The 22,668-nt window shown below is 55.3% G+C and overlaps 9 protein-coding genes across 9 annotated transcripts; 3 read left to right on the forward strand and 6 right to left on the reverse strand.

Moving 5' to 3' along the window:
* Nucleotides 1–68: 68 nt before the first annotated feature.
* On the reverse strand, nucleotides 69–1,637 carry GLRG_02965 (uncharacterized protein; the record flags this gene model as incomplete). The annotated part of the gene is made up of 1 exon (XM_008093650.1): nucleotides 69–1,637. One exon carries the CDS (start codon nucleotides 1,635–1,637, stop codon nucleotides 69–71), a length of 1,569 nt encoding a protein of 522 aa, XP_008091841.1.
* Nucleotides 1,638–4,513: 2,876 nt separating this feature from the next.
* On the forward strand, nucleotides 4,514–5,175 carry GLRG_02966 (ubiquitin-conjugating enzyme; the record flags this gene model as incomplete). The annotated part of the gene is made up of 3 exons (XM_008093651.1): nucleotides 4,514–4,620; nucleotides 4,678–5,010; nucleotides 5,073–5,175. 3 exons carry the CDS (start codon nucleotides 4,514–4,516, stop codon nucleotides 5,173–5,175), a joined length of 543 nt encoding a protein of 180 aa, XP_008091842.1.
* Nucleotides 5,176–5,684: 509 nt separating this feature from the next.
* Nucleotides 5,685–6,339, reverse strand: GLRG_02967 (ribosomal protein L31e; the record flags this gene model as incomplete). The annotated part of the gene is made up of 3 exons (XM_008093652.1): nucleotides 5,685–5,888; nucleotides 6,058–6,132; nucleotides 6,247–6,339. The coding sequence occupies 3 exons, from the start codon at nucleotides 6,337–6,339 to the stop codon at nucleotides 5,685–5,687; spliced, it is 372 nt and encodes a 123-aa protein (XP_008091843.1).
* A 754-nt stretch (nucleotides 6,340–7,093) lies between these two features.
* Nucleotides 7,094–8,281, forward strand: GLRG_02968 (uncharacterized protein; the record flags this gene model as incomplete). Its single annotated transcript, XM_008093653.1, has 3 exons — nucleotides 7,094–7,278; nucleotides 7,331–7,994; nucleotides 8,045–8,281. The coding sequence occupies 3 exons, from the start codon at nucleotides 7,094–7,096 to the stop codon at nucleotides 8,279–8,281; spliced, it is 1,086 nt and encodes a 361-aa protein (XP_008091844.1).
* Nucleotides 8,282–9,231: 950 nt separating this feature from the next.
* On the reverse strand, nucleotides 9,232–10,186 carry GLRG_02969 (PCI domain-containing protein; the record flags this gene model as incomplete). The annotated part of the gene is made up of 2 exons (XM_008093654.1): nucleotides 9,232–10,098; nucleotides 10,154–10,186. 2 exons carry the CDS (start codon nucleotides 10,184–10,186, stop codon nucleotides 9,232–9,234), a joined length of 900 nt encoding a protein of 299 aa, XP_008091845.1.
* A 3,220-nt stretch (nucleotides 10,187–13,406) lies between these two features.
* On the forward strand, nucleotides 13,407–16,982 carry GLRG_02970 (heavy metal translocating P-type ATPase; the record flags this gene model as incomplete). Its single annotated transcript, XM_008093655.1, has 2 exons — nucleotides 13,407–13,525; nucleotides 13,595–16,982. The coding sequence occupies 2 exons, from the start codon at nucleotides 13,407–13,409 to the stop codon at nucleotides 16,980–16,982; spliced, it is 3,507 nt and encodes a 1,168-aa protein (XP_008091846.1).
* A 724-nt stretch (nucleotides 16,983–17,706) lies between these two features.
* Nucleotides 17,707–19,750, reverse strand: GLRG_02971 (uncharacterized protein; the record flags this gene model as incomplete). Its single annotated transcript, XM_008093656.1, has 3 exons — nucleotides 17,707–18,212; nucleotides 18,299–19,643; nucleotides 19,718–19,750. 3 exons carry the CDS (start codon nucleotides 19,748–19,750, stop codon nucleotides 17,707–17,709), a joined length of 1,884 nt encoding a protein of 627 aa, XP_008091847.1.
* A 1,316-nt stretch (nucleotides 19,751–21,066) lies between these two features.
* Nucleotides 21,067–21,625, reverse strand: GLRG_02972 (uncharacterized protein; the record flags this gene model as incomplete). Its single annotated transcript, XM_008093657.1, has 2 exons — nucleotides 21,067–21,249; nucleotides 21,482–21,625. The coding sequence occupies 2 exons, from the start codon at nucleotides 21,623–21,625 to the stop codon at nucleotides 21,067–21,069; spliced, it is 327 nt and encodes a 108-aa protein (XP_008091848.1).
* A 182-nt stretch (nucleotides 21,626–21,807) lies between these two features.
* Nucleotides 21,808–22,082, reverse strand: GLRG_02973 (uncharacterized protein; the record flags this gene model as incomplete). The annotated part of the gene is made up of 2 exons (XM_008093658.1): nucleotides 21,808–22,008; nucleotides 22,059–22,082. The coding sequence occupies 2 exons, from the start codon at nucleotides 22,080–22,082 to the stop codon at nucleotides 21,808–21,810; spliced, it is 225 nt and encodes a 74-aa protein (XP_008091849.1).
* Nucleotides 22,083–22,668: the final 586 nt, after the last annotated feature.

Here is a 22,668-nt window from a genome sequence, read left to right on the forward strand (position 1 = left end):
TATCCATACATCTTTGCGGCGTAAACATCATTCACATCCATCACTCTATCCAAGCCCGGCCTCATTCCCTATGACTCCGGCACATAGACACCGTCCTTGCAAAGGACCACAATCTTCTTGAAGAAACGACGCCACTCGAGTGGGTCTCCCTTGATCTTGACGAACCGGATGTCCAATAGCTCCTGCTCCTCCGGCAACCTGTGCTTGTCGACGTGGATCTCGCCGTGCATCGACTGCCGCCGCTCATCGAGCGTCTTGATTTTGATCGTGACAATGTGGTCCGCCGACAGGCTCGGCGTCACGGGCGGCAGCGGAACGTTGAGCTGGTGCAGCGCGTCGCTGAGCATCTGCACGATGAGCTGCGGCGGCACGTGCGAGAAGAAGCGCGTGAGCGACTCGGGCGGCACGATGTCGCGGAACCGGCGCGCCGCCTGGGTGAGGGTCAACGGGACGCTTGGGGTCTGCGAGAACTGGCTCATTGACGGCTCCTCGGCGAGGGATTGCAGGAACATGCGTCTGTTGGCGACGCCGCTTACGCTCCTGGACAGAGGCAGCGTCGAGGGGACGGCGATGGGGTTCATGGTCTTGAGGGCTGGACGCTCCCAATCCCACGTGACGTCGTTGATGGGCGTCTCGGGCTGCGTGAAGGAGACCTGGCCGATGGTGTCGACAACCATGGGGTCGCTACTGGTCGGGTTACCTTGGGACGCCGTCGGCTGCTGGTTGAAGTCGATCTTGAGACTTTCCAGCATCTGCGTGGCCAGGTTGATGGGGTCGGAAACCTTGCCGTCCGATGTTAGGTGTGGGTTTGGTCTGGTGTACCACGGGTGTTGACGAATCTGCCGGAATGAGAAGCGCTTGTCGGGATCGATGTTCATCATACCGCGAAGCAACGACAAGGCATTCGACGGTATCCTCCCCCAAATAGCATCCGTACTGCGGCCGTTTGTCCGGACATATTCTTGATACTCCCAGCTGCCGTTCGACGGCTCGTCCCAAGGGGTGTTGCCCACCAGCAGCACAAATAGAATGACGCCACATGACCAGATGTCGACGAGATCCGGCGAGTATTTGCTCACGGTCGACGACGTCTTCTTCTCCGCCTTGCCGCAGGCGAGAATCTCAGGGGCGATGTAGGGTGGACTGCCGCAGAGGGTGGAACTCGTCTTCCGCTGGCCCTTGTACTCAAACATGGTCGACATACCAAAGTCGGCGAGCTTGAGGGTTCCCGTCTCCGATAGCAGTATGTTCTCGGGCTTCAAGTCGCGATGGGCGACGCCCTTTGAGTGGATGAAGCTTACGCCACTGATGAGCTGCAGGAAATAGACGTGCGCAATGTTCTCGTGCACGCCGACGTCAGCCTCGATCTTGTCAAAGAGGTCGCCCCCGTCGGCGAACTCCATGGCGATCCATCTCCAGTTGGTGTCTTCTCCCGAAGCAAACCACTCGATAATGTTCGGGTGTTGGCCGACATGCGAGTGTAGCGACACCTCCATCAACAGCTGCTTCGCCGATACCCTGCCATGCTTGACGGCATAGCCCTTGTGGATGAATTTAACGGCAAACACGGGCGTTTGCGCGTCCTGGGGGACGGCCTTCTTTATTCTGCGTGCTAGAGTGTCAGTGGAGGGGTCCATCACGAACGACCTGGGTGAGAGGGGGGTGGAGGGGCGGCCCACGATGCATAAGCGCCTCGCCCAATCGTTTTGGAGATGATTCGGAAGGGCAGGTCAGTGGGTAAAGGGTCCAGCTGCGACTGTTGCATCTTTGCTTGGTGAGTAAATCGCAGTGGGTGAGATGTTCGGATGATTCCCTCGCAGAAGCTGTGGTGGTGGACTATTCCATACAATGCCAAGGGGAAATGACATGGGCAAACAGGGATCTTGGATATCCATTTACGATGACTCTTTTAGGCAGACGACACCAGACAAAGAAAACCCCAACAGGAAACCCGACAGAGCGGCTGGACGTAGCAGACTAACGTAAGGTGGATTGCGCACAAAGGCCCCAGGTCCAGGGACCAGAGTCAGCAAGAACTCACCATGTTGTCTGAGATGGTGTCTCGAGCTGTCCCAACGCGGGTGCCTCTCCAGCGCGCGTCTCAGCCGCGTAAAGAGCTTTTTGAGCGTGTTTGTTTCGATGCAATGTTTTATTGCCGCCTGGGGCGGCGCGAACCCATTGGCCGATAAGTCATCTTATCGCGGTTGCTGCAGCGTCGGCCAGGTAAACAGTTCCGCCACTACGCCCCTCTAAACTGACAGGGACTGACATCTGAGCAGTCGCCGCTTTTGCAGCACCCCGCGCCTTGGGAAGATCCTTTATAAAACGTCGCACCACTTCTGCAGTAAGCCCATGACACATAATGGTTGTAGACAGACATCTTTTATTGAGTTTCTGACTCGGTTGAATTGCGTATTGATGAACTCTCAACCACCATCACCCATCTGGACTCCTTCCTTCCCTGCCTGCCTGCCTTCCCTGCCTATCGAGAAACTGAGGATAGTTGCTTCCCTCCAATGATCCTCAACCATCACATTCCAGTCCAAGCACTAACGAAACCTTGATACTGTGCTCTTAGTTTTGCCTTTTCCCTTTTCCCTTTTCTTTCATTGCAATAGTTATTTATTTGCATAGTTGGTCATTCGGGCAAGGCAACTTGCGGTAGACGGAGCTTGGATCGACCAAGTGTTCAATGAGCAGAGTCCCATCGTCGAATGTTGCTGGGAGGGTTCCTAAAACCACCAAACGTCAGAAAAGCCTTCAAAGTATCCTAGTTTCCAGACTTACTTCTGATCTCGTCTCGAAATCCATCCCTTTCGAGATCCGCACATCATGCAGACTCGTATATTACACCTAGTGCAACGAAGCACGAACTTTGGTAGCACGCCGGCGCATAGATCGCATTTCTGACCCCGTTTGTCGACCAACTTCCATGTATATCGTGAACTCTCATGAACGCAATGGGTATTCGGTTTCTTTCCCTTCTCGCTCAGTGGGTGCGAGCTGGCGGTGACAGACGTGGCCTTCGTGGACGTAGCTTCAGAAATGCTTGTACCGATCTCAAGTATGCTCATAACGTCACTGCAATCCTCTTGGGATGGAGCAGAAAAAGATGACGAATCTTTGATGTCTTCCAATTCGCAAAGCTTGAAGTTGTCCTCGGGCGAGGAGACAATGCTGCCAACCACAAGTTAGCCATATCAACCTGGTAATGAATAAATCGGATGACTTACCCGACTGACACTTCCTCTCGAGCCTGGGAACAGTTCTCCCACGGGCACTGATGAAACTGTGCCATGCTGACGATATGCAAGAGGAGGAAGGGAGATAGTGAGGCAGACCGGCCAGAAAAAGTTGAGCCTGACAAATCCCAGCACCTGCAGGATCAGAAGCTTCAAGTCTGGCCAGCTAATTGTGGCTGGGTACTCCTTGTAGCGTTGGAATAGAAGAATCGGAAAAATAAAACTGAAGAAGAAAAGAACAAGGAGAAGTGAAGGCAGGCAAAGTTGAAATGGCGGGAGGGGGCCAGACAGAGTCAGCCTTCCGCCACGGCTTCCAATAACCAGATCACTGCAATTGTTCTTCTTTCCGCAAGGTTGAGAGCGCATGCCTGGAACACTTTTAATCGGGTGCCTTGAAAAGTGTGACGAATTTTCGAACGAGTCAAAGATGACCTTTGATGTTGAACCTGGGACGAAATTGTCGTCTGAACAATCATCGTAAGATACAAGTAAAAGCGTGCACAACCAGATTACGGACTTTGTTAGTTCAGAGTCGTCCAAGTGGGTCCTTTACAGTCACTATAACAGGTCTTTCCATTTACGTATTTTTTTGTATGGAAGCTGAATCCAGGCTTCGGCAACTAATTCATTGTATGTTGAAGCATCTAGGTAGCTCCTGCTCAAGTGGCATTGATGAATACATCTACGTACCAGAAACTGGTATGCAGTTCTATAGCTGCTTTGACCGGGGACTGAAGTTAGAATACCTCAATATATACAAATGGTAAACCAAAAATGTGTATGCAAAGTCTTGACGTTGAAGTAAAGCGCCTGCCTATTGGGGATGAATTGAAGTCCAATGCATGTTATTAGACGTTGACCCGTTTCGGCAGTACGTACCGGACGGTTGTACCCCGTTATACAGCAGCGACGGCGCTAGCCCAAAAACGTCAGTCGAACCCCAGCGCGTCGCCCAGGTACCAGCGTCGCCGATTCACCAATCCCGGGAGCCCTGCAGAATAAGTGCCCTGCTGTTGTTCTCGACGTTGCTCGTCTCCTTCGCCCCTTGATCCTCCTCCTCTTTCCTGCGCGTTGCGTTTTCTCCCTTGCACATAAGTACTGAACGGCCGGACTGCTTCCTTGTTTTACCAAACGACTTACCTGCTTCATCCCAGCTCTTCACCTCAAGCACTCTTCCGGTTTCGAGAAACTCCCTTTCGTCTCGGCTCCATTGCTCTCGACGCCAGTACTTTCTTGCTCATCGACTTGAAATCACATACACAGTTACAACAATGGACTACAGCATGGAGGAAAACCAGAATGCCGCTCCCGGCAGCGTTCAGGCGGCCAAGCTCGGCGGTGCCAGGAAAGGGCCCGACGCGCAGAGCGTCACCAAGAGGTACGTGTATTTCGCCGCCCTTCTTCCCAAAAAGATGAGCTGACACTGTCGTCGCAGATTGCAGACGGAGCTGATGCAGCTTATGACATCGCCCGCTCCCGGTGTCTCGGCCTTCCCTTCAGCAGACGGCAACCTCATGTCCTGGACAGCGACGATCGAGGGACCCGATCAGACCCCGTACGCCGGCCTGACTCTGAAGCTCAGCCTGTCCTTCCCTACCAACTACCCCTACGCGCCACCGACGGTGCTCTTCAAGACACCCATCTACCACCCCAACTTTGACTTCTCCGGCCGTATTTGCCTGGATATCCTCAAGGACAAGTGGACGCCCGCCTACAACATCCAGACCGTCCTCCTCAGCTTGCAGAGTCTGCTTGGCGAGCCAAACAAGTGAGTTGCCCCGGCAAAAAGTGGTCCACCGTACGTACCTGTAGCTGACACTTGGGACCCAGCGCCTCCCCTCTGAACGGCGAGGCCGCGGAGCTTTGGGACAAGGACCACGAAGAGTTCAAACGTAAGGTACTCGCTCGTCACCGTGATGTCGAGGACGAGTGAGTGTACCCAAACTAAGACGAAGCGAGGGCCAGTACAGAGTGAAGGCATTGTTTTGAGCACTGGAGAATTGGAGTCTGTCTTGTATGATTACGGGCTGGTGGTTTTTGTAACTTTTTTTGTTAGGAATTGGACTGCATTGCATGGCTGGGGCCTGGCTGGGATTGGGTATATCCTGTTGTCTGCATCAGGCAGACAACCCAAGTCGATAGAAAAGACCCTGTCGGACAATGTGTGTAAACACGAACCACAAAGTAAACTGTTGTCCCAAGTCCTCCATCACCATTGCTGGCACATACGCAACGCCCCCTTCTCGCGCGCGCACTCGGCGCAGACAAAAATAACATCCCACCACATCGCGGGGTCCAGGACCACTAGTAATAAGTCGTCGAATTCGTGTGTGGGGAATCAAGCGTTGTTCACATTTCCGTCGATTTTGTATGTGAGACTAGAATGCCGAATGCAACTCCGATGCCTTTATGCCGCCCTAAAACCATCCCAAAGAGAACTTTTTACTCCTCAACGACAACAGTCTGGAGACCCTTGGGGTTCTTGACGTTGACGGCCTGGACGTAGCTGTACAGCTTCTCCTTGGCACCCTCCTCGTCGTTTCGCCTGCGGGAGATGCGGATGCGGAGTCTGTAGGGAACGCCCTTGATACCCTGCTCCCAGACCTTCTTGTTCAGCTGGGGGTCGACACGGACGTCGGTGGTGCCCTATACAATCATTGCGGGTTAGCGAGCGTTCCTCTTTTCAAGTCGAAAGGCCGATTCGTGATCATCTCCCGAGGAATGGGTAAGGAATGGCGATGAGTCGGGTCTTGATGTCGTGCGTGTGTGTGCTTGGATTTTCGAGATTGTATTATCGAGGGGCAGTAAAACGTACCATGGCCTGGAAAGCGAAAGCCTTGATTTCCTTGATAGCACGGGGGGCACGCTTCTTGAACGAAACACCGTGGAGCTGCAGGAGGGGGAAAATGTCAGCATCGCCGTGCTCGATTGTAGCCCGTCACCAGACGCCGTCGGATTTTGGCTTACGACGGCGGCCTGGGTTTTCTCAGAGGAAAATACTAACGCGCTTGTGCATGTGGATAGTGTACTCGCGAGCGACGACGTCCGCAATGGCGGAACGCTGCTTTCCGGCGGGCTTCTTCTGCTTGGTCGACATTTTGGCGGTACCTCTCGTTGGGCGTTCGGTCGTCGGGATCGCGGAGTCGAGTTGGCTGAGAAGTTCGGTCGATGGTGGTGGTTTTCCCCGTAATCGAGCACGAAAAGTTTGTGAAGCGAAAAGGCAGGTGCAAGCCCTAGAAAGCGCCTTCCGAATTGGAAAGTGGGGAGTCCGTGCTTGCGGCTAGTGAGTGGCGGTGCATCGAGGACCCGTCAAGTCAGGTGACTTTGGCATCCAGAGGGAAGCCGACCTAACGCCCACTTGGGGAAAGCGCGATTTCCCTCTGGTCTGAGCCGCTGAGGTAACTCTACTGTACGTACCCAGCCTTCGGAGTGGACCGTTTGTTCCCCCCTGACCAGACAACATGAACGAAATTAGTGTCTGGGTCTGATGTGCCATCCAAGCCGCAACGCCATTCTTGGAGCGCCATCGTCAACCACACTGACGCTGTCAGTCTGCGCCGTTCGCAATCCTTCCCTTCTTACGCTCATTCAGTAAACAACCGAACCCACTACGGGGAAAGCTAGCGACGAAGAGCCAAGCCGACTCTTGCTGTTTCTGGGCACACCTACCGAACCTCATCTACGAACTCGCGTTCCCTCGACGCCCTCGACTCCCGATTTTACAACATTAATCAACTGCGACTCCGTCGCCCGACCTCTCGTTCTCGATCCGATTTCTTTACATCAAGACTACTCACCGCCCAAACCCGATACCCCGACTTTATCTCTGTTATCGCGACTGAATTAACATGATGGAGGACCGATCAAATGGGACTGGGGCGTCCGGCACGCCATCCCCTCAGCCAGACCTGCACCGGAACCGACTGCCGACTCTGTTCGAGGTGTTGAGCCGCCGTACCCTGCCTCCCGTCGACCTCTTCTCCTTCTATATCTTCATGAGAGACCAGCAAAAATCCGTCGACTATCTCGATTTCTGGTACGTGCAAACGATATCTGGAAAACGCGTCACTATCACTAACGGACCATAGGCTCGATGTTGCTCAGCACATGTCTCTTTGCCGGCACTATGTGCGCGAACTTCGAAGATCCGTCCTCATCGGAACACCTGATCTGGACAAGGCAGGCTCCAAGCGGTCTTCCGCAATCTTGGAGGGTCTCGGGGAGATGAGCCACAGCGCTGCTGGGCCTTCAATGTACGCCACAGAGAAGGAGAAGAACCAGGACGCCCAGATGTCTGCCTACCTGAGAGAGGAGGCCCACGAGGACTCCCCCAATAGCGGCAGCGGAGCCTTCAGCAGTACCCCGCGTGACATGACCGACTCCAACTCCCCGGCTCACACCGTCGCGAGACAGGATATCCGCGCTTCTGCAGAGAAGATCCTATATACCTTTCTTCTCCCCGGCGCCGAACGCGAGATCATCCTGCCGGGATCCATCACCCAGGACGTCACCACCGCTATAGAGGACTTTGGCAGAGATGACCCGGAGGTTTTCGACGTTGCCAAGGACTACGTATTCCAGGCGATGGAACGCGATGCCTTTCCCAACTTCCTGAGGATGAAGGCTCTTGGCAACCTCATCCCGACTACTCTTCAGATCAGAATGATTCTCGGCCTCTTGTCCATGTTTGGCGGCTTCTGGGCCGGCTTTATTCTCATCTTCCTTGATGCTGATCGCTTGACAAGATGCTGGGTGAGTTTCCTGATGACCTCTTATGGGCCCACTCGCTAACCAACTTGCAGCTTATCCTCCCATTCACCATTGGTGTCTATTTCCTTGCCTCCTACCAATACTCATTGGACCCCGTGCTTGCTCTTATCGGCTTGAGTGAGTACACGCCATTCAACTTTTCGAAAATCCGTGAGCCTTACGTTCGCAATCTCCTCATCAAGCGGGCCGTCATGGTTCTCTCTGTCACACTTTTGATTGACGCAGCGCTCTGTGTGCTTTTCATCCTTGTCCCAGGCAAGCGGCTTTAAAAGGTCGCTCTGCACTGTGTTGTTCTGTGTCACAAACAAAAAAAACAAAAAAGGAAATGACTTGCAATACCCCAAACTCATCAACAATGTGGCCTCCCCAATCAACATCAAGGATGTACTAATTATGGCCCTTGTCATTGAGAGAGACACACAGAGAGAGAGCTTTCACGAACGTTATGACCCCCACCAGGATTTTGAGCGACAGAGTTCGTTTTTTCCCCCCTTCTCGAATTTTCCAGTTTTCATCAGTTTCCCCGTTCAGGATTCCACATTACCCAAAAAGAGGGACGGCGTAGGGACAAATGGGAGAGGCCACATGGGATATCCAGCCTCGCATTCGGCGTTGAATGAGAGGCGAGAGTGAGATATTTAATTTTTTTTCTCTTTTTTACAATTTCATGCACACGAGGCATGGTGTACCATTACTTTGGAGGGGGCCGAGAGAAGATAGTCCTGCCTGAGCAGGAACGGGAACGGAGGTGGTAGCCCAAGATGGAGGGAAGAGGCGGAGGCGTGTCGGGCAAGAGCTCTTTTTCTTCTTCTTTTTGGCTTCGACACATTCATTCACATTCATTTCTTGATTCCCTCAATCTTCATTCTTGGCTTTCTAGATAGGTACCACAGACCTGGGATGGGAAGAGGCTAGTAGTGGCCTCTCTCTATCAACGCGCTTTCGGGGCTGACTTGAAGTTGAATGCTTTTTCGTCATCTATCGTGATATTCTGCTGCCGTTTGCCGGTTACGCTCCCAGCTCCTGGTTTTCTTCTTTTGCGGATCATGCTGTTCCTCGTTTCCCATTCATTACCCTGGCATTGACTGATACTTCGTGGTCCTCGTAATGCCGCGGTTCAAACTCTTGATCTCCAAAGGACCTCCTTGCTCCCTGAACAGGAAGGGAGTGTGTATGTGTGTGCCCCCTTCTCAAAGCAGAACTGCCGTCCTCACCCATGCTAAAGCTTCCGCCGACTGGCACGCTTTTTCTCCTGCTCAGGGTCCTCCTCGTCCACGTCCATGGCCTCGTCGTCAATGCTCTCGGCTGTGTTGTCCATCATGCTCGTGCTACCTCTCTTGTTGTACCGCTGCGCCCTGGACGTGTGGCCCAGGAAGCCGCTCCCGCGCTCGCCGCCGCCGCCGTGGCCGACGGCGAGCTTCCTCCCGGTCCCGGTCCCTGCTTCGGGATCCTTTCGCACCTCATCGACCAGCTTGGCCAGGCGGGCTTCCTGGTCGGCCTTGTCGCGCTGGCGGCGGGCGGCGGCGTCGCGGATGCCGACGATCTGGGCCTCAAGGTCCTCGAGTGTGGACTCGCAGCGCGAGGACCAGGCGTGCAGGGCGCGGATCATGGGCGGGACGGCGCCGGGGGCAAGGTCACGCAGGGCGGCGAGGGAGTTGACCTGGACGACTTGGCGGCGGGGGTCGAGGGTGGCATCAATGAGACCGGCGTAGATTGCCGAGATGACGAGGTCCTCAAGTGCGCGGGCCGAGGGAAGGCCGAGAGCGGACTGGAGGGCGGCGTAGCTTAGGTTCGAGCGGTTGCTGGAGAGGGTTAGGAGGGAGAGCTGGCGGAGCTTGAGGGTCTGGGCGTCGTTGAGCTGGGGCAGCTGCTGGCCGGAGGAGAGGTAAGTGGTGTAAGTGCCATAGGAGAAGATCTCGAGGAGGCGGAGGTGCGGGAGGAACTCGGGGGACTGGGACAGGGCTTGGATCTGCGGGGCCTCGAGGAGTTCTGTGAAGAGGAAAGTGTTCGGATTCGAAGTCGCGCGGGTGATGAGATCGGCCGCGGCGCGTGGTGAGGTGGCCGACTTGCTCAGAGCAAGGAAGGGCTGGAGCGGGCATGAGTTAGCATGCGATGGAAGGAGCGACTGGGGAATTACTGACCTCGAGCGCGTTGAGAGCTTTCGTCTGCTCCATCTTGAAAGCTTCTCGGCAGCGCTCACGAAGCTCTCTGGAGGTGGGGGTTCCGGTCGAGGGCGGCAGTTGTCGTCACTTAGAGCACGCTGTGATACCCCAAAGGTGGGGTTGTGGCGAGGCTGAGGTTGGGCTGGTATCCTCAGCGGCGAACAGACTGGGTGAGGCTGAGAGGAGGCGCTTGGATTCCTGACCCTTGCGTGGTCGGATGGATGGATGGGGGGCGTCAGAAGCAGATGGGGTTCTTTGGAGTGTTTTCTGAAGGGAGATGTCTTCAGAGGAGGCTTGTGTCAGATCTGTTTGAGGTGCAGTCAATGGAAGCCAGGCGGCAAGTGGTTTGGGTGGGGGGCCCACTACGGTTCCGGCGCGGGGCAGTCATGCAGGCCGCCTGACAGGCAGGTGCTGAGTGTGCAGCTCAGGCAGTGGGGTATCTCGCACTAAGATAATGTGATTGACCAGTCCAGTTTCCCCAGCGTAGTACTTTCTTCTCAGGTTCAGCCTCCAGCGACTATCACAGAACGGAACAAAGACAGTGCAGCATGGGTTTTTCTTTGTCGGTGTCCCTCCAATAATTGGAAGAGTGGCTGGAAGATGGCAGTTGGGTGAAAAACACTGTGGTTGAGAGAGGCCATTGTCTTTTACCCTTCGGGTGGATGGATAGGAAGGCCAAAAGGGGGGCTGCAGGCGATCATGGACTTAGTCTGGAGCTAAAACACCAAAATGAAGCATTCGGGGGAAATTCGAGCCGGGGCTTGGCTTTTTGTCGGGGGTACCTCCATGGCGAGAATCTCCCGAGGAAGTGGCTCGGGTGTGGGAGCAAACAACGGGAGTTGACTCTGACAGTAGGTCAGATCAGTACCATTGGCCATTTCGTCGGAAACTCAAGGTTAAAGTAAACTCGGTCACAGTCACGGCAATCCCGAGGATGACATTGGTAACCAGCTGTCTCCTCCTATCTCTGTGTGTAGTAAAGGCATCAATTGATGGAAATTAGGAGGATACTTGGGGACAGAAGGCGATGATGAAGAAAGAAAGAAAAAAAAAGAAGAAAAAAGGAAAAAGAAGGCGGTGTGAATACATGACTTGCAGGGCATGAGGTACTGGGTACCGTAAGGTGTTCAGCGCGAAGGACAGCACGGAAGACTTATTCAGGAGCATGAGGCATAGCGTCCGGAGGCCCACGTCGGAGACATATCAGACCCAATAAACAATTCGGATGAATTGGATTTGGCGACTCTCTGATAGTCGGAAGTTAGTATTCTATCCGAACCAAGGAAGCCCCCTCTTGGACCCTCGAGGGGAAAACTGCCTCAACTGCGGTGCCCTTGAATGTTTCGAGGGCCTGACAAGCCTGGCTCAGGTGCGTGGTCCTCGTACCGGTACGCGCATGCAACATGCAATACATATCCACACCAGAATGACTACTATTGTGTGTGTACTACGTACGGAGTATACATGCACTGTCAGTTTTTATGCCTATTCTGTAGTGTATCCGTACTGTAGCAGTGGCAAGTTTGAGTTCATCATCTCAGCTTACCTTTGTACAAGGCGCACATAGGTAACCCTATCCCTGGCTCAACAGGTCCTTGACCGGGTACTTTTTACGAAGGATCAGCAGCGGTCGGTTCCGCGTTACCGGGCTGAGAGATGGCAGATGGCGGCAGCGTCACCGGACGCCCGGTAAGCCAGTGGTCCTTCAGCACAACTAGAAACCTGCTATACGATCCGTACGTGCACAGCAAAGCGAGATGGCCATTAGCACCCCCTCTTGTTGCGATGGTCTCGCTGCGGGCCGTGTCTATATGTCCATATGTATTGCGACCAAGAGAAAAGGGAAATGGGAGGAGTGTGTGGAGGGCACCCCGACCCGGCCCCCGACGACTTCAAGTTACCGAGAGCTGCAGCACGGGCTGACATGGCCCGTGCAACCCAATTGGTTCCCCTACTACTAGGCCACCATTCCACACACAAACCGCTCTGCAGCACCCAGCAAGCGTCGTGGTGTCTCCTTTTCCCCCTTAGCAAATCATGTAGGTACCTAGGTCTGGGTCAGCATCCTAGGTAGTAGAACGGGTTTCTTTTCTTTTCTCGGCCAAAAGCAAAAGAAAGAGAGAGAGGGGGGGAGAGGGAGAGAAAAGCCAACCGCACGAGCCCCGTAAGGAGCAAAGAAGCCCTGGTAATCCTCTATTCAGTGCCGACGGGTTTAGCAGCGACGCGGAACATGACTAGATACAAATAGATACACTACCTTGCTAGGTAATTCCCTCCTGGGCATGCTATTGTCTTCTCGCCAGTCAGAAAGCCCGGTCCCCGTTAGTTTTGGCGTGTCTGTTCCGTACTTGTGCCTGTACCTGTTCCAGTATCTGTCTGTGTCCGCCCGCCCGCCCGCCCAGACACACGCCACCCACCCCCTCCCCTTTCCCTCTCACACCCCTGGTCGTCCGTCCCACGATTGCGCCAGATGATGGATGACCTTGTCACCTTGTATGCCGGTCGAGCCGTGCTGCATCCACACACATACATGTTCTGTTCCTCTCCGGCTATCGCTCGCTTTCGCAGCAGTCCAGCGGTGCTACTATGTACGGGTACAACAGACAATAGATAGATGCACAACTGATACCACGCTGCCCACTGCCACTGTCACGCCCCCCATCACATCCTCCTCCCATGCCTATCGAGGCAAGATCTCTGGCTGACAAAACCCGCAAAACCCAAACTCCTGCTTACGTCCTTCCGCTTACGTCCTCCCCAAGACTGTCTTCTTTTCCCTTCTTCCCCCGAATCGTGTCATTGACTGCCACCGGTTGCTCTTTTTCTTCTCCCGAAGCCTCCCCGGCCCTTAATTCTCAATCTTACCAACCTTTTTATTTTTCAAGGCGGCCTTACGCTACCCCGTACACATCGTACCTCGTGCACATACTCCACATAACATTCCGACCACGACACCAACCCGGGAGCATTCGTACATAGTACTTGGAAGCCGGTCTTCTGGAGCCTTCTCACCAAAACCCTCTTCTCGCAGTCCAACCGTTTTGCCTCGACCTCGAAGCAAGCTCGACAGCTCCTCTTGCACTCTATGGACTGCTAGCCCTACCACGAAGACAGGAGCCCAATAGCTGGAAACCGACTCGAGACCGAAACACCAACAAACCGCGAGGCTGGCCCTGCATTCCTGACATTCCGCAATTGCCAAGCGCATCGTTCCACGGAAAACACCGAAATCATGGCCCCTCCAGCCATCAGAGTACCGGGGAAGCTTGAGGCTGGCGCGCCAACAGCCACTCTCGCTACTCCGACCCCAACTCAATGGGCGACGACGACCCTCAAAGTCGGAGGCATGACGTGAGTTGAGTCCTTGCTGCGTGATGTTTCCCCGCCGCCTGCTTGCTTACAAGTCTCCCCTGTTGCTAGGTGTGGCGCATGTACTTCCGCAGTAGAGTCGGGCTTCAAGGGCGTTGACGGCGTGGGAAGTGTTTCCGTCAGTCTCGTCATGGAGCGCGCAGTCATTATGCACAACCCCGAAGCCATCTCTGCTGAGAGGATTGCCGAGATTATTGAGGACCGCGGTTTCGACGCCGAAGTCTTGTCCACCGACCTGCCCTCACCCATGTTCCCAACACACCAGGACCTGTTCGATGCCGAGGAGGAGAGCGGGTTCATGACAACCACTATTGCTGTGGAAGGAATGACGTGCGGCGCATGCACATCTGCTGTCGAGGGAGGCTTCAAAGACATCCCGGGCGTCAAGAACTTCAGCATCTCTCTGCTGTCTGAAAGGGCAGTCATTGAGCACGATCCGGAACTGCTCACTGCCGAGCAAATTGCCGAAATCATCGAGGACCGAGGCTTTGGCGCCGAGATCATAGACAGCGAAACCACCCAGCAGGAGAAGCCCAGGGCCAGCAGCAACCCCACAAGCTCCGTCGCCACAACAACAGTTTCCATCGAGGGCATGACCTGCGGCGCTTGTACGTCAGCCGTCGAAGGAGGATTCAAGGAGCTGGAGGGTGTCCTGCGCTTCAACATCAGCTTGTTGGCCGAGCGCGCTGTCATCACTCACGACACGACCAAGCTGCCAGCAGAAAAGATTGCCGAGATCATCGAGGATAGGGGCTTTGGCGCGGAAATCCTGTCAACCGCGCTCGAGGCGTCCACACAGGGCAATGGCGCTTCTTCCACTGCCCAATTCAAGATTTACGGCAATCCCGACGCCAGCAGTGCCTCGGCGCTAGAAGCAAAGCTCATGACCATCCCCGGCATCAACTCTGCCAAACTCAGCTTGGCCACCTCGAGACTCACCGTCGTTCACCAGCCCACCCTCATCGGACTGCGGGGAATCGTCGAGGCTGTTGAGGCCGAGGGCCTTAATGCATTGGTTTCCGATAACGATGACAATAACGCGCAGCTTGAGTCGCTCGCCAAGACTCGAGAAATCAACGAGTGGCGGAGAGCCTTCAAGCTGTCCCTGACCTTCGCCATTCCCGTCTTTCTCATCAGCATGGCTCTGCCCATGGTCCTTCCCGCCTTGGACTTCGGCAGCTGGGAGCTTCTTCCCGGTATTTTCTTCGGCGACTTGATCTGCATGGGTCTCACAATCCCCGTTCAATTCGGCATTGGAAAGCGTTTCTACATTTCGGGCTGGAAATCCATCAAGCACGGATCGCCAACTATGGACGTCCTCGTCATCCTCGGTACCTCGTGCGCCTTCTTCTTCAGCATCATCGCCATGCTGGTGTCTTTCCTCTTCCCGCCGCACACAAGGCCGGCGACAATCTTCGAAACCAGCACTATGCTCATCACCTTTGTCACTCTCGGCAGATTCTTGGAGAACCGCGCCAAGGGCCAGACTTCCAAGGCCCTCTCGCGCCTCATGTCTCTGGCTCCGTCGATGGCCACCATCTATGCCGATCCCATCGCTGCCGAGAAAGCCGCAGAGGGTTGGGAGAACGCCGCGGTCTCCGGTGAGCCCAAGACTCCCAACCGCGACGGAAACGCAGCAGAGGAGAAGGTCATCCCTACTGAGCTCCTTCAAGTCGGAGATGTCGTCATCCTTCGTCCTGGCGACAAGATCCCGGCAGACGGTGTGCTGGTCCGCGGTGAAACATACATCGATGAGAGTATGGTGACGGGCGAGGCCATGCCCGTTCAGAAAAAGAAGGGAAGCTACCTGATCGGCGGCACCGTCAACGGTCACGGCCGTGTCGACTTCCGCGTCACCAGGGCCGGCCGCGACACGCAGCTCAGCCAGATTGTCAAGCTTGTCCAGGACGCCCAGACTACCCGTGCCCCTATCCAGCGTCTTGCCGACACGCTTGCCGGTTACTTTGTCCCGGCCATTCTCATCCTCGGTTTCATGACGTTCCTCGTCTGGATGATCCTCAGCCACGTGCTCGCGAACCCACCAAAGATCTTCACTGAAGCAGCTAGTGGCGGTAAGATCATGGTGTGCGTCAAGCTGTGTATCTCTGTCATCGTCTTTGCCTGTCCCTGCGCGCTTGGCCTGGCAACCCCGACCGCCGTCATGGTGGGTACGGGTATAGGCGCCGAGAACGGAATTCTGGTCAAGGGCGGAGCTGCTCTGGAGACGACAACGAGAATCACCCAGATCGTCCTCGACAAGACCGGCACCATCACGTACGGCAAAATGACCGTGGCCAAGATGAGCCTTGTCTCCGCCTGGCAAGACATCGAGTGGCAGCGCCGGCTGTGGTGGCACATTGTCGGGCTCGCCGAGATGGGTAGCGAGCACCCGGTAGGCAAAGCCGTGCTGAATGCCGCCAAGGCCGAGCTTGGCATCGATGAAGAGGCCACCATCGAGGGCAGCGTCGGCGAGTTCAAGGCCGTCGTCGGCAAAGGTATCAACGCTCTCGTCGAGCCGGCCACAGGCAACGACCGCACCCGCTACCGCGTCCTCCTTGGCAACGTCCGTTTCCTCCGCGAAAACAATGTCAATGTCCCCGCCGAGGCGGTCGATGCTTCTGAGCAGCTGAATGCCAAAGCCAACTCCAGCGCCAAGAAGACCTCGGCAGGCACCACCAACATTTTTGTTGCCATCGACGGTCAGTACAGCGGTCATCTCTGTCTCTCTGACACCATCAAGGAAGGCGCGGCCGCGGCCATCGCTGTCCTCCACCGCATGAAGATCAAGACGGCTATCGTCACCGGCGACCAACGCTCCACCGCAGTCGCTGTGGCGGCTGCTGTCGGCATTCCATCCGAAAACGTCTACGCCGGTGTCTCGCCCGACCAGAAGCAGGCCATTGTCCAGCAGCTTCAGGACCAAGGCGAGGTCGTCGGCATGGTCGGTGACGGCATCAACGACTCTCCTGCTCTCGCGACCGCTGACGTCGGTATTGCCATGGCCAGCGGCACGGACGTCGCCATGGAGGCGGCCGACGTAGTCCTCATGCGCCCCACCGACCTCATGGACATCCCCGCCGCCCTCCACCTTGCCCGCTCCATCTTCAACCGCATCAAGCTCAACCTCGCCTGGGCTTGCCTGTACAACGCCATCGGCCTGCCTTTCGCCATGGGTGTCTTCCTCCCCTTCGGCCTCCACCTCCACCCCATGGCTGCCGGTGCCGCCATGGCCTGCAGCAGTGTCAGCGTCGTCGTGAGCAGTCTCATGCTCAAGTTCTGGACCCGCCCGAGCTACATGAGGGACCCCTCGGCCGGCACCCAGAGCCGCGGCTTCGGCCTCCTCGATAGGGTCAAATACGTCGTTCGCAAGCTCCGTGGCAGGCGAACACAAGACCAGGGCTACGTCCCGCTCGCCAACATGGCGGACCGGGATGAGTAAGAGGCCCGTTGGGTTGCTGTCGTCTTTTTGATCGCGTCAAAAGAACCGGGTTTTTGGGGGTTTTCTTCTTTTTTTTTTCTTTTTTTTTTTTCCTTTTTGTGGATATAAATGTACAGAATAGGCGTAGATGGTCCTTTGCAGTCAAGGTCGCGTATGGGCAGTGGACAGAGTATCCATTCCTTCCTCGTTAGAGCCCTTGTTGGAGAGAAAATTTTAACAAAGTTCGCCTGACGATTGGGTTTCTTTCCAACACCCTCCTGCCTTGCCTCACTGCACATTGTCTGGATATCATAGCACTGGGTGTTTAAAACGAGACTACCAAATTCTCAAATTCAATCTACCAGGGGAACCTAAATAGGTGTGTGAACTTGTGTAATCATGGTGTAATCATGCCAGAGCCCCCCCCCCCCCCCCCGTATCTGCTGTCCTTTTCCCAAGTAAGGCGTCTTGTCTTCACTCTCGTTGTGCTGACGGTCAATGGTGAGACGGACGGATTGATCCGCCGACGCTGTTGGGGCCACGTGCGAGGCTTTGTTTGATGAGAAGAGAATAACCCTCCATTCCTATTGCGCCTAACTTCTTCGCGTATGATTTTATTTTGGAAGGAAACTTGTAAATCCGCCAACGCCACGCTATGCAGTACCTAATGGTACAAAAGAGATGGAAAAGGGAACGAGAAATGAAGAAGCCAGAGCTGGAGCGGGGGAGGAAGTCGACGCAGTCCTCATACGCCAGCAAAGGTCTTGCCCACGATCTGGCTCCCCGTAGAAGGAGACTGATCGGATCTGGCCCCCTCCTCCTCGCTCAGCATCCGACTCCAGAGCCTTAGCTCGTCGACGCTGACGTTCCTCCGCTCGAGCTCCCACTTGACGCTCCCCGGCAACAGCTGCGTCTGCGCCCCCGAGGAGCCGCCGCCGGCGGCTATCAGCGGCACGTCCGTGCCCTTGCCGTTGTTCTTGGTCAGCATGCCGAAGCGCAGGCCAACCTCGGTCATGGTGACCAGAATGGAGATGATGATGAGGACGATGACTATCCAGGTGATGTAGCTCATCTTGGCGTCGGCGACCGAGTCGGCCAGAATCTCGGCGAGGTCCAGGAAGACGCGGCAGCGCTCGTTGAGGACCTTGATGCGCGGGTCGATCTCGAGGTACTCGCGGATAGCGACGTAGAGCGGGTGCAGCGTCGGCTCCGAGTCCCAGAAGAAGTTGGGGACGTCGAGGATGTTGGAGGCTGGGCAAGATGGGTTAGCACACCTCGGAAGCCGCGTCCAAATAGACTTGCCGTGCCAGGGCATGTGGGAAGGAGGGCAAACCTACAGAGGTTGATATCGACACGGCTCTTGAACAGCCGGCCCAGGATCTTGAAAATCTCTACCCTCGTCATTTTGAGCTCGCCCGTGAGGGCCAACCGCTTCGGAACATGCTGCGCGTCAAGCATCGTCTCGCTCATGCGTTCCTCGAAGAGACACAGCTTTGTGCTCTGCGCGATGGCATGGCTGATGGTCAGCTTGACCATGTGGTCGCTGCGCGGCAGCAGTGTAATCATGTCGTTGAAGATGCGCGGCCGCTTCACGTCGTGGCTGTACTCGAAGTGGAACTCCTCCGTCTCGAAGTCATCCTCGTCGAGCGGGCGCGTGAGCAGCGAGAGGCCATTCTCGTTCTGCGCGAACGTCAAGTCCGCAAGGATGTCCTTCTCCTGGTGCTCGGTGAAGTTCCAGAACACGACGACGCCGTAGGAGAAGAGGAACATCTCGGCGAACGACTTGGCGTCCGGGATCCGCGCCATGGGCGACATGTTGGGGTCCTCGGGGGACTGCTCGCGGTGGTGGCGCGGCGAGGATGACCCGTCCCCGTAGACGCTGTTGCCGTTCATGGGGCTACCATTGATGGGGCTTTCGGCGTCGACGACGTCCTCGAAATAGCCCTCGTGGTAGTCGCGCTGCTCACTCCGCTCAATCTCCATGTCCAGGACCGTCTTGCCGCTTCCCGGCGTCTTGACGATGGGCCGGCTGCGGAGGCGGTAGCCCTCGGTGCCGTTCAGGAGAGGCAAAGAGTAGACCACGTAAAGGCAGTCGTCGTAGAGCTTCGTCTTGGCGTCGTGCTTGGTCCGGAAGAATTCGGCGGCCGACTTCATCTTGTACGACTGCGCCGTGCAGTACGCCGTCAACCGCGCCAGCTTCTCTTTACGCTGGACCTTGGACAGGCGCTCGGCGTAACTCTTGCCACGGATGCCGCCTCTCTTGCGGAGCACATCGAGCTCTTCGTCGCGTAGTGGGCGGTTCTCCTCGGCCTCAATCTCGCGCGCTATCCTGCTGGCGGGCTCGTCGAGGTCCTCGTCGGATCCGGGTTTCTCATCCGTCTCAGGAAGCAACACGAGCTTCTCGCTAATTTTTGTCGTGCGCGAAGGCATGCTCTGCTGCCCCGTCTTCGACTGCAGGTTCGGCAGGCCTGCGCCGCCGCGTCGAGCGCTCGCGGGGCCACCTCCGGGACGTTGGGAGGGGGGGGCGACGCGGGGCTGACCCGAGGGGATGTCGGAGGCGTACTGCAACACATTGTCGACAGAGATGAAGCGCATGGCCGGCCGGCCCTGGGCACCTCCTATGCCGGTACTCTGCCGCTGGAGAGAACCTCTCTGCGGAGGACGTTCTCGCGAGTCGGTCACCTACAGAAGGCATGCATTAGTGTCTTTACGGATGACTGGATGGCCGGGCAGGGGAACGGGAGGTTGTGACGGACCAGCACGGATGGACCTCGCTTCGCGGACGCCATTGTTGCGGATGTTTGGAGGCTGTCGGTCGAGTTCGTGGGTCGGAAATAGATTGTCTCTATCGCGCAACAGATTCAACGAGCATCACGCAGATTTTTCCTCTTTTGTTGGATCAAACTGATAACCGAGGTTTCGATGATCAGTCCATGTCGGGGATCTGAAGTAGTGCGAACATTGACATGACGGAAGCAGTCAGGAAAGTTCAGTGCTTGTGTACCGCCACAGTTCCCACTTGTGGCTGGTGCAGAAGGCATACGTCATGTGCTGCCGTAATGCTTGGCTTTCATCTAGGCTGAGATGCATCTATGTCAAGGTATTTCTTTACATCTAAAAGTATTTTGGTATACACTACTAACAGACATGTAATTATACACGCGTCCAAAATTTCAGTTGACTTTTACGAAAACTACGATGCTAATGTTTCAATAAGTACATGTCGTTGGATTCAAATCGTGTTATAACGTGTAGAGTTGATGTTTGCTCAATTTGGTTTCAATGATGCATTCCCCCTTTCTCATTCAATATACAGGCAGCACTCAACATGTGAAATTGCATTCACAGAAAGTGTGGTACATGATGTGGCAAGGGTCTTGACTCAACCCCCGACCAGCGCTCAAGTTGGAGTTTTCCGCAGGCTGGCTGCCAGCAAACTGTTTGCGGCAGATTGCTCACAAGGGATACTCTGTTGCCATGACTTGACGCTCCATGAGAGCTGACATGTTGGGGTTGTTTAGGCTGTCAGCAGGGATATGATCCCCAGACCTCCGCACAAGCTGGGCATGAGGCAATATCGCTTGACTTCCGTGATGATTAAGCTCTGACAAGGTTGGACTAAACAGAAGGCGACGTTGCAATGCAGTCTCGATAACGGATGCTTCACACATGGCTGACAGGCGCATCCCGTGGTCCCTGTATAATCTCGCCACAATTAGCGGAAACGATCGAAAAGTAGAGCACCTGATTTAGAAGTTCTACCAGGAAGACTGGCGCCAAACTGGCGCAGGACATCAAGATGAATGCCACTCCTCGGGCAAGCGATGTATCTGAAAGAAATCTTAATAACTCAATTGTCGTCATCGTACGCAATGGCCTGCCCCAACGCCTAACCAGCTTGGTATCTTGCCTGTAATCACAAGGAAACATAAATGCCATACCATACCCTTCGCGGTGGGCAAGAGGTCATCACTAATAGCCTGTCCGTTCGAGTTCCCCTCCCAGGCCTGTCGCTTTCTCCCCTTGATGCGATCGTCCACTCCCCAGTGAGGAGTTTTGAGATGGCTAGTGATGTTGATGGCCAAATATGAGAAAGCTTCGCCTCTCATCGGTACTGAGGTGGCGCCTGACCCCATCCTTGAGGAGGCTGTCCATGGACGGGCTGAGGGTACATCGGGCTGCCGCCCTTCATCGACGTGACATCAGGGCGGTTCTCAAGCGGCTGGGCGAAGTTGCAGATGTGGCAGACAACATCGGTGTAGCCCTTGAAAGACAAGGGGATGACAGGCTGCGGGATCAGTTAGTCTCGGATGTCCTTTCTTGGACTTGAAACTTCTCATAGGTCTCATCAAGGTCGCGATGCGAAGATAAGATGCCAGATGAAGGTGGCGGGTGGAATGACGGAGGGCTTTGAGTCGGCCGACAAGAAACCGAACATCAAGCTCAAAGGGGCGTAGACGGCAAGAAATAGGCAGGCACAAAGTAGTGAACAGAATGAAGAAAAGGTAGAGGGGACTCACAATCCAGCAAAATGTGAACCACGGATGGCTCTTGATGACGTGGCCAGCCATGTTGCCGCAGTTGTAGCACTGGCAGACCATGCCCTCGTAACCCTCGACGGGCTTGCGAAAGGTGTGTTCGCCGCACACGAAGAAGAAGAACATGGTGGGCGGGTTCAGTGGTTACGATAGATCAGACCAGATCAGATAGATATATGCACGCTCAGTCGCTGTCGCTGCTGCAGGTGCGAGGGAAGGAGCGGTAGCGAGCAGTGGGTGATGAATGGCAGTGGAACACCCGGGGGACCGGTCGGATGACGGCGGTAAGACTTCCCTCCTTCTGCTGTTTAGCGCTGCACTAGTGTGAGAGGGCCGACTGCTGGTTTCGGAACTGAGATGTCTGATATGACGAGAAACACCGCAGTGATGGCAGCCGAGACGTCGTCCCAGGGAGTTGAAGGAACGAAAGGGACGAGGAGACAGACGGTGATACGAGAGGAACGGTTGAGGTCGGCGGAGGCGCGGGTGACCTCGAACTTGGAGGCGGGCTAAGCTACCTTAATGCAGAATTAGCTCGACCTACTCCGTATATCCGTACCGTACCGAGAGGGAAGAATTCCATATGCTTGCTGACTGGCCCTTAGACGTTTAGAGGGTGGCCCAAGCTTTTGCAATGGATCGGTTCGACTGCTAAGTGGCGGATGGTTCTTATTTTTGGAGAAAGAGGGATGAATTCTGTTTTTGTGCCCTTTTTTAATTGATGGCGCCAGTGGTGATTGGTGTGCTCGTCTTGCGTGTCTTCCGAGGCGGTGCATCCTTGGCGGTCCAGAAACCTCGAGTGCTTGTCCTCACCACCAACATTCATTCACACCAGGATGGCTTTCTCCGGAGATGACTTGGCAAACCAGAGGAACAATCGAGAAACATGGGGGTGGAAGGGAGACTTGTGACCCTGTCTGATGCCTTGGCGATCGGGACTTGCATTCCTGCCCTCTATCAATGCTGCGAGTTCGGGCGAGGTTTCGAGGACAGGCTGTCAAGCGCCATCATGCTTCATGCTCGCTTCCCGCCGCGGTTCCCTCGGCCGCTTATTAGTCATCGCAATGTCGCCTCGGCTGCGAACCCGTGGATGGATGCGCCACCCCGTCTGAAATGTGACTTCTATCGGAACCGGAGACGACCCTTTTGGCTTCTCACAGGCTAGGTAC

This window comes from Colletotrichum graminicola (assembly GCF_000149035.1).
Source record: "Colletotrichum graminicola M1.001 genomic scaffold supercont1.8, whole genome shotgun sequence".
NCBI classification, from domain to species: Eukaryota; Fungi; Ascomycota; class Sordariomycetes; order Glomerellales; family Glomerellaceae; genus Colletotrichum; species Colletotrichum graminicola.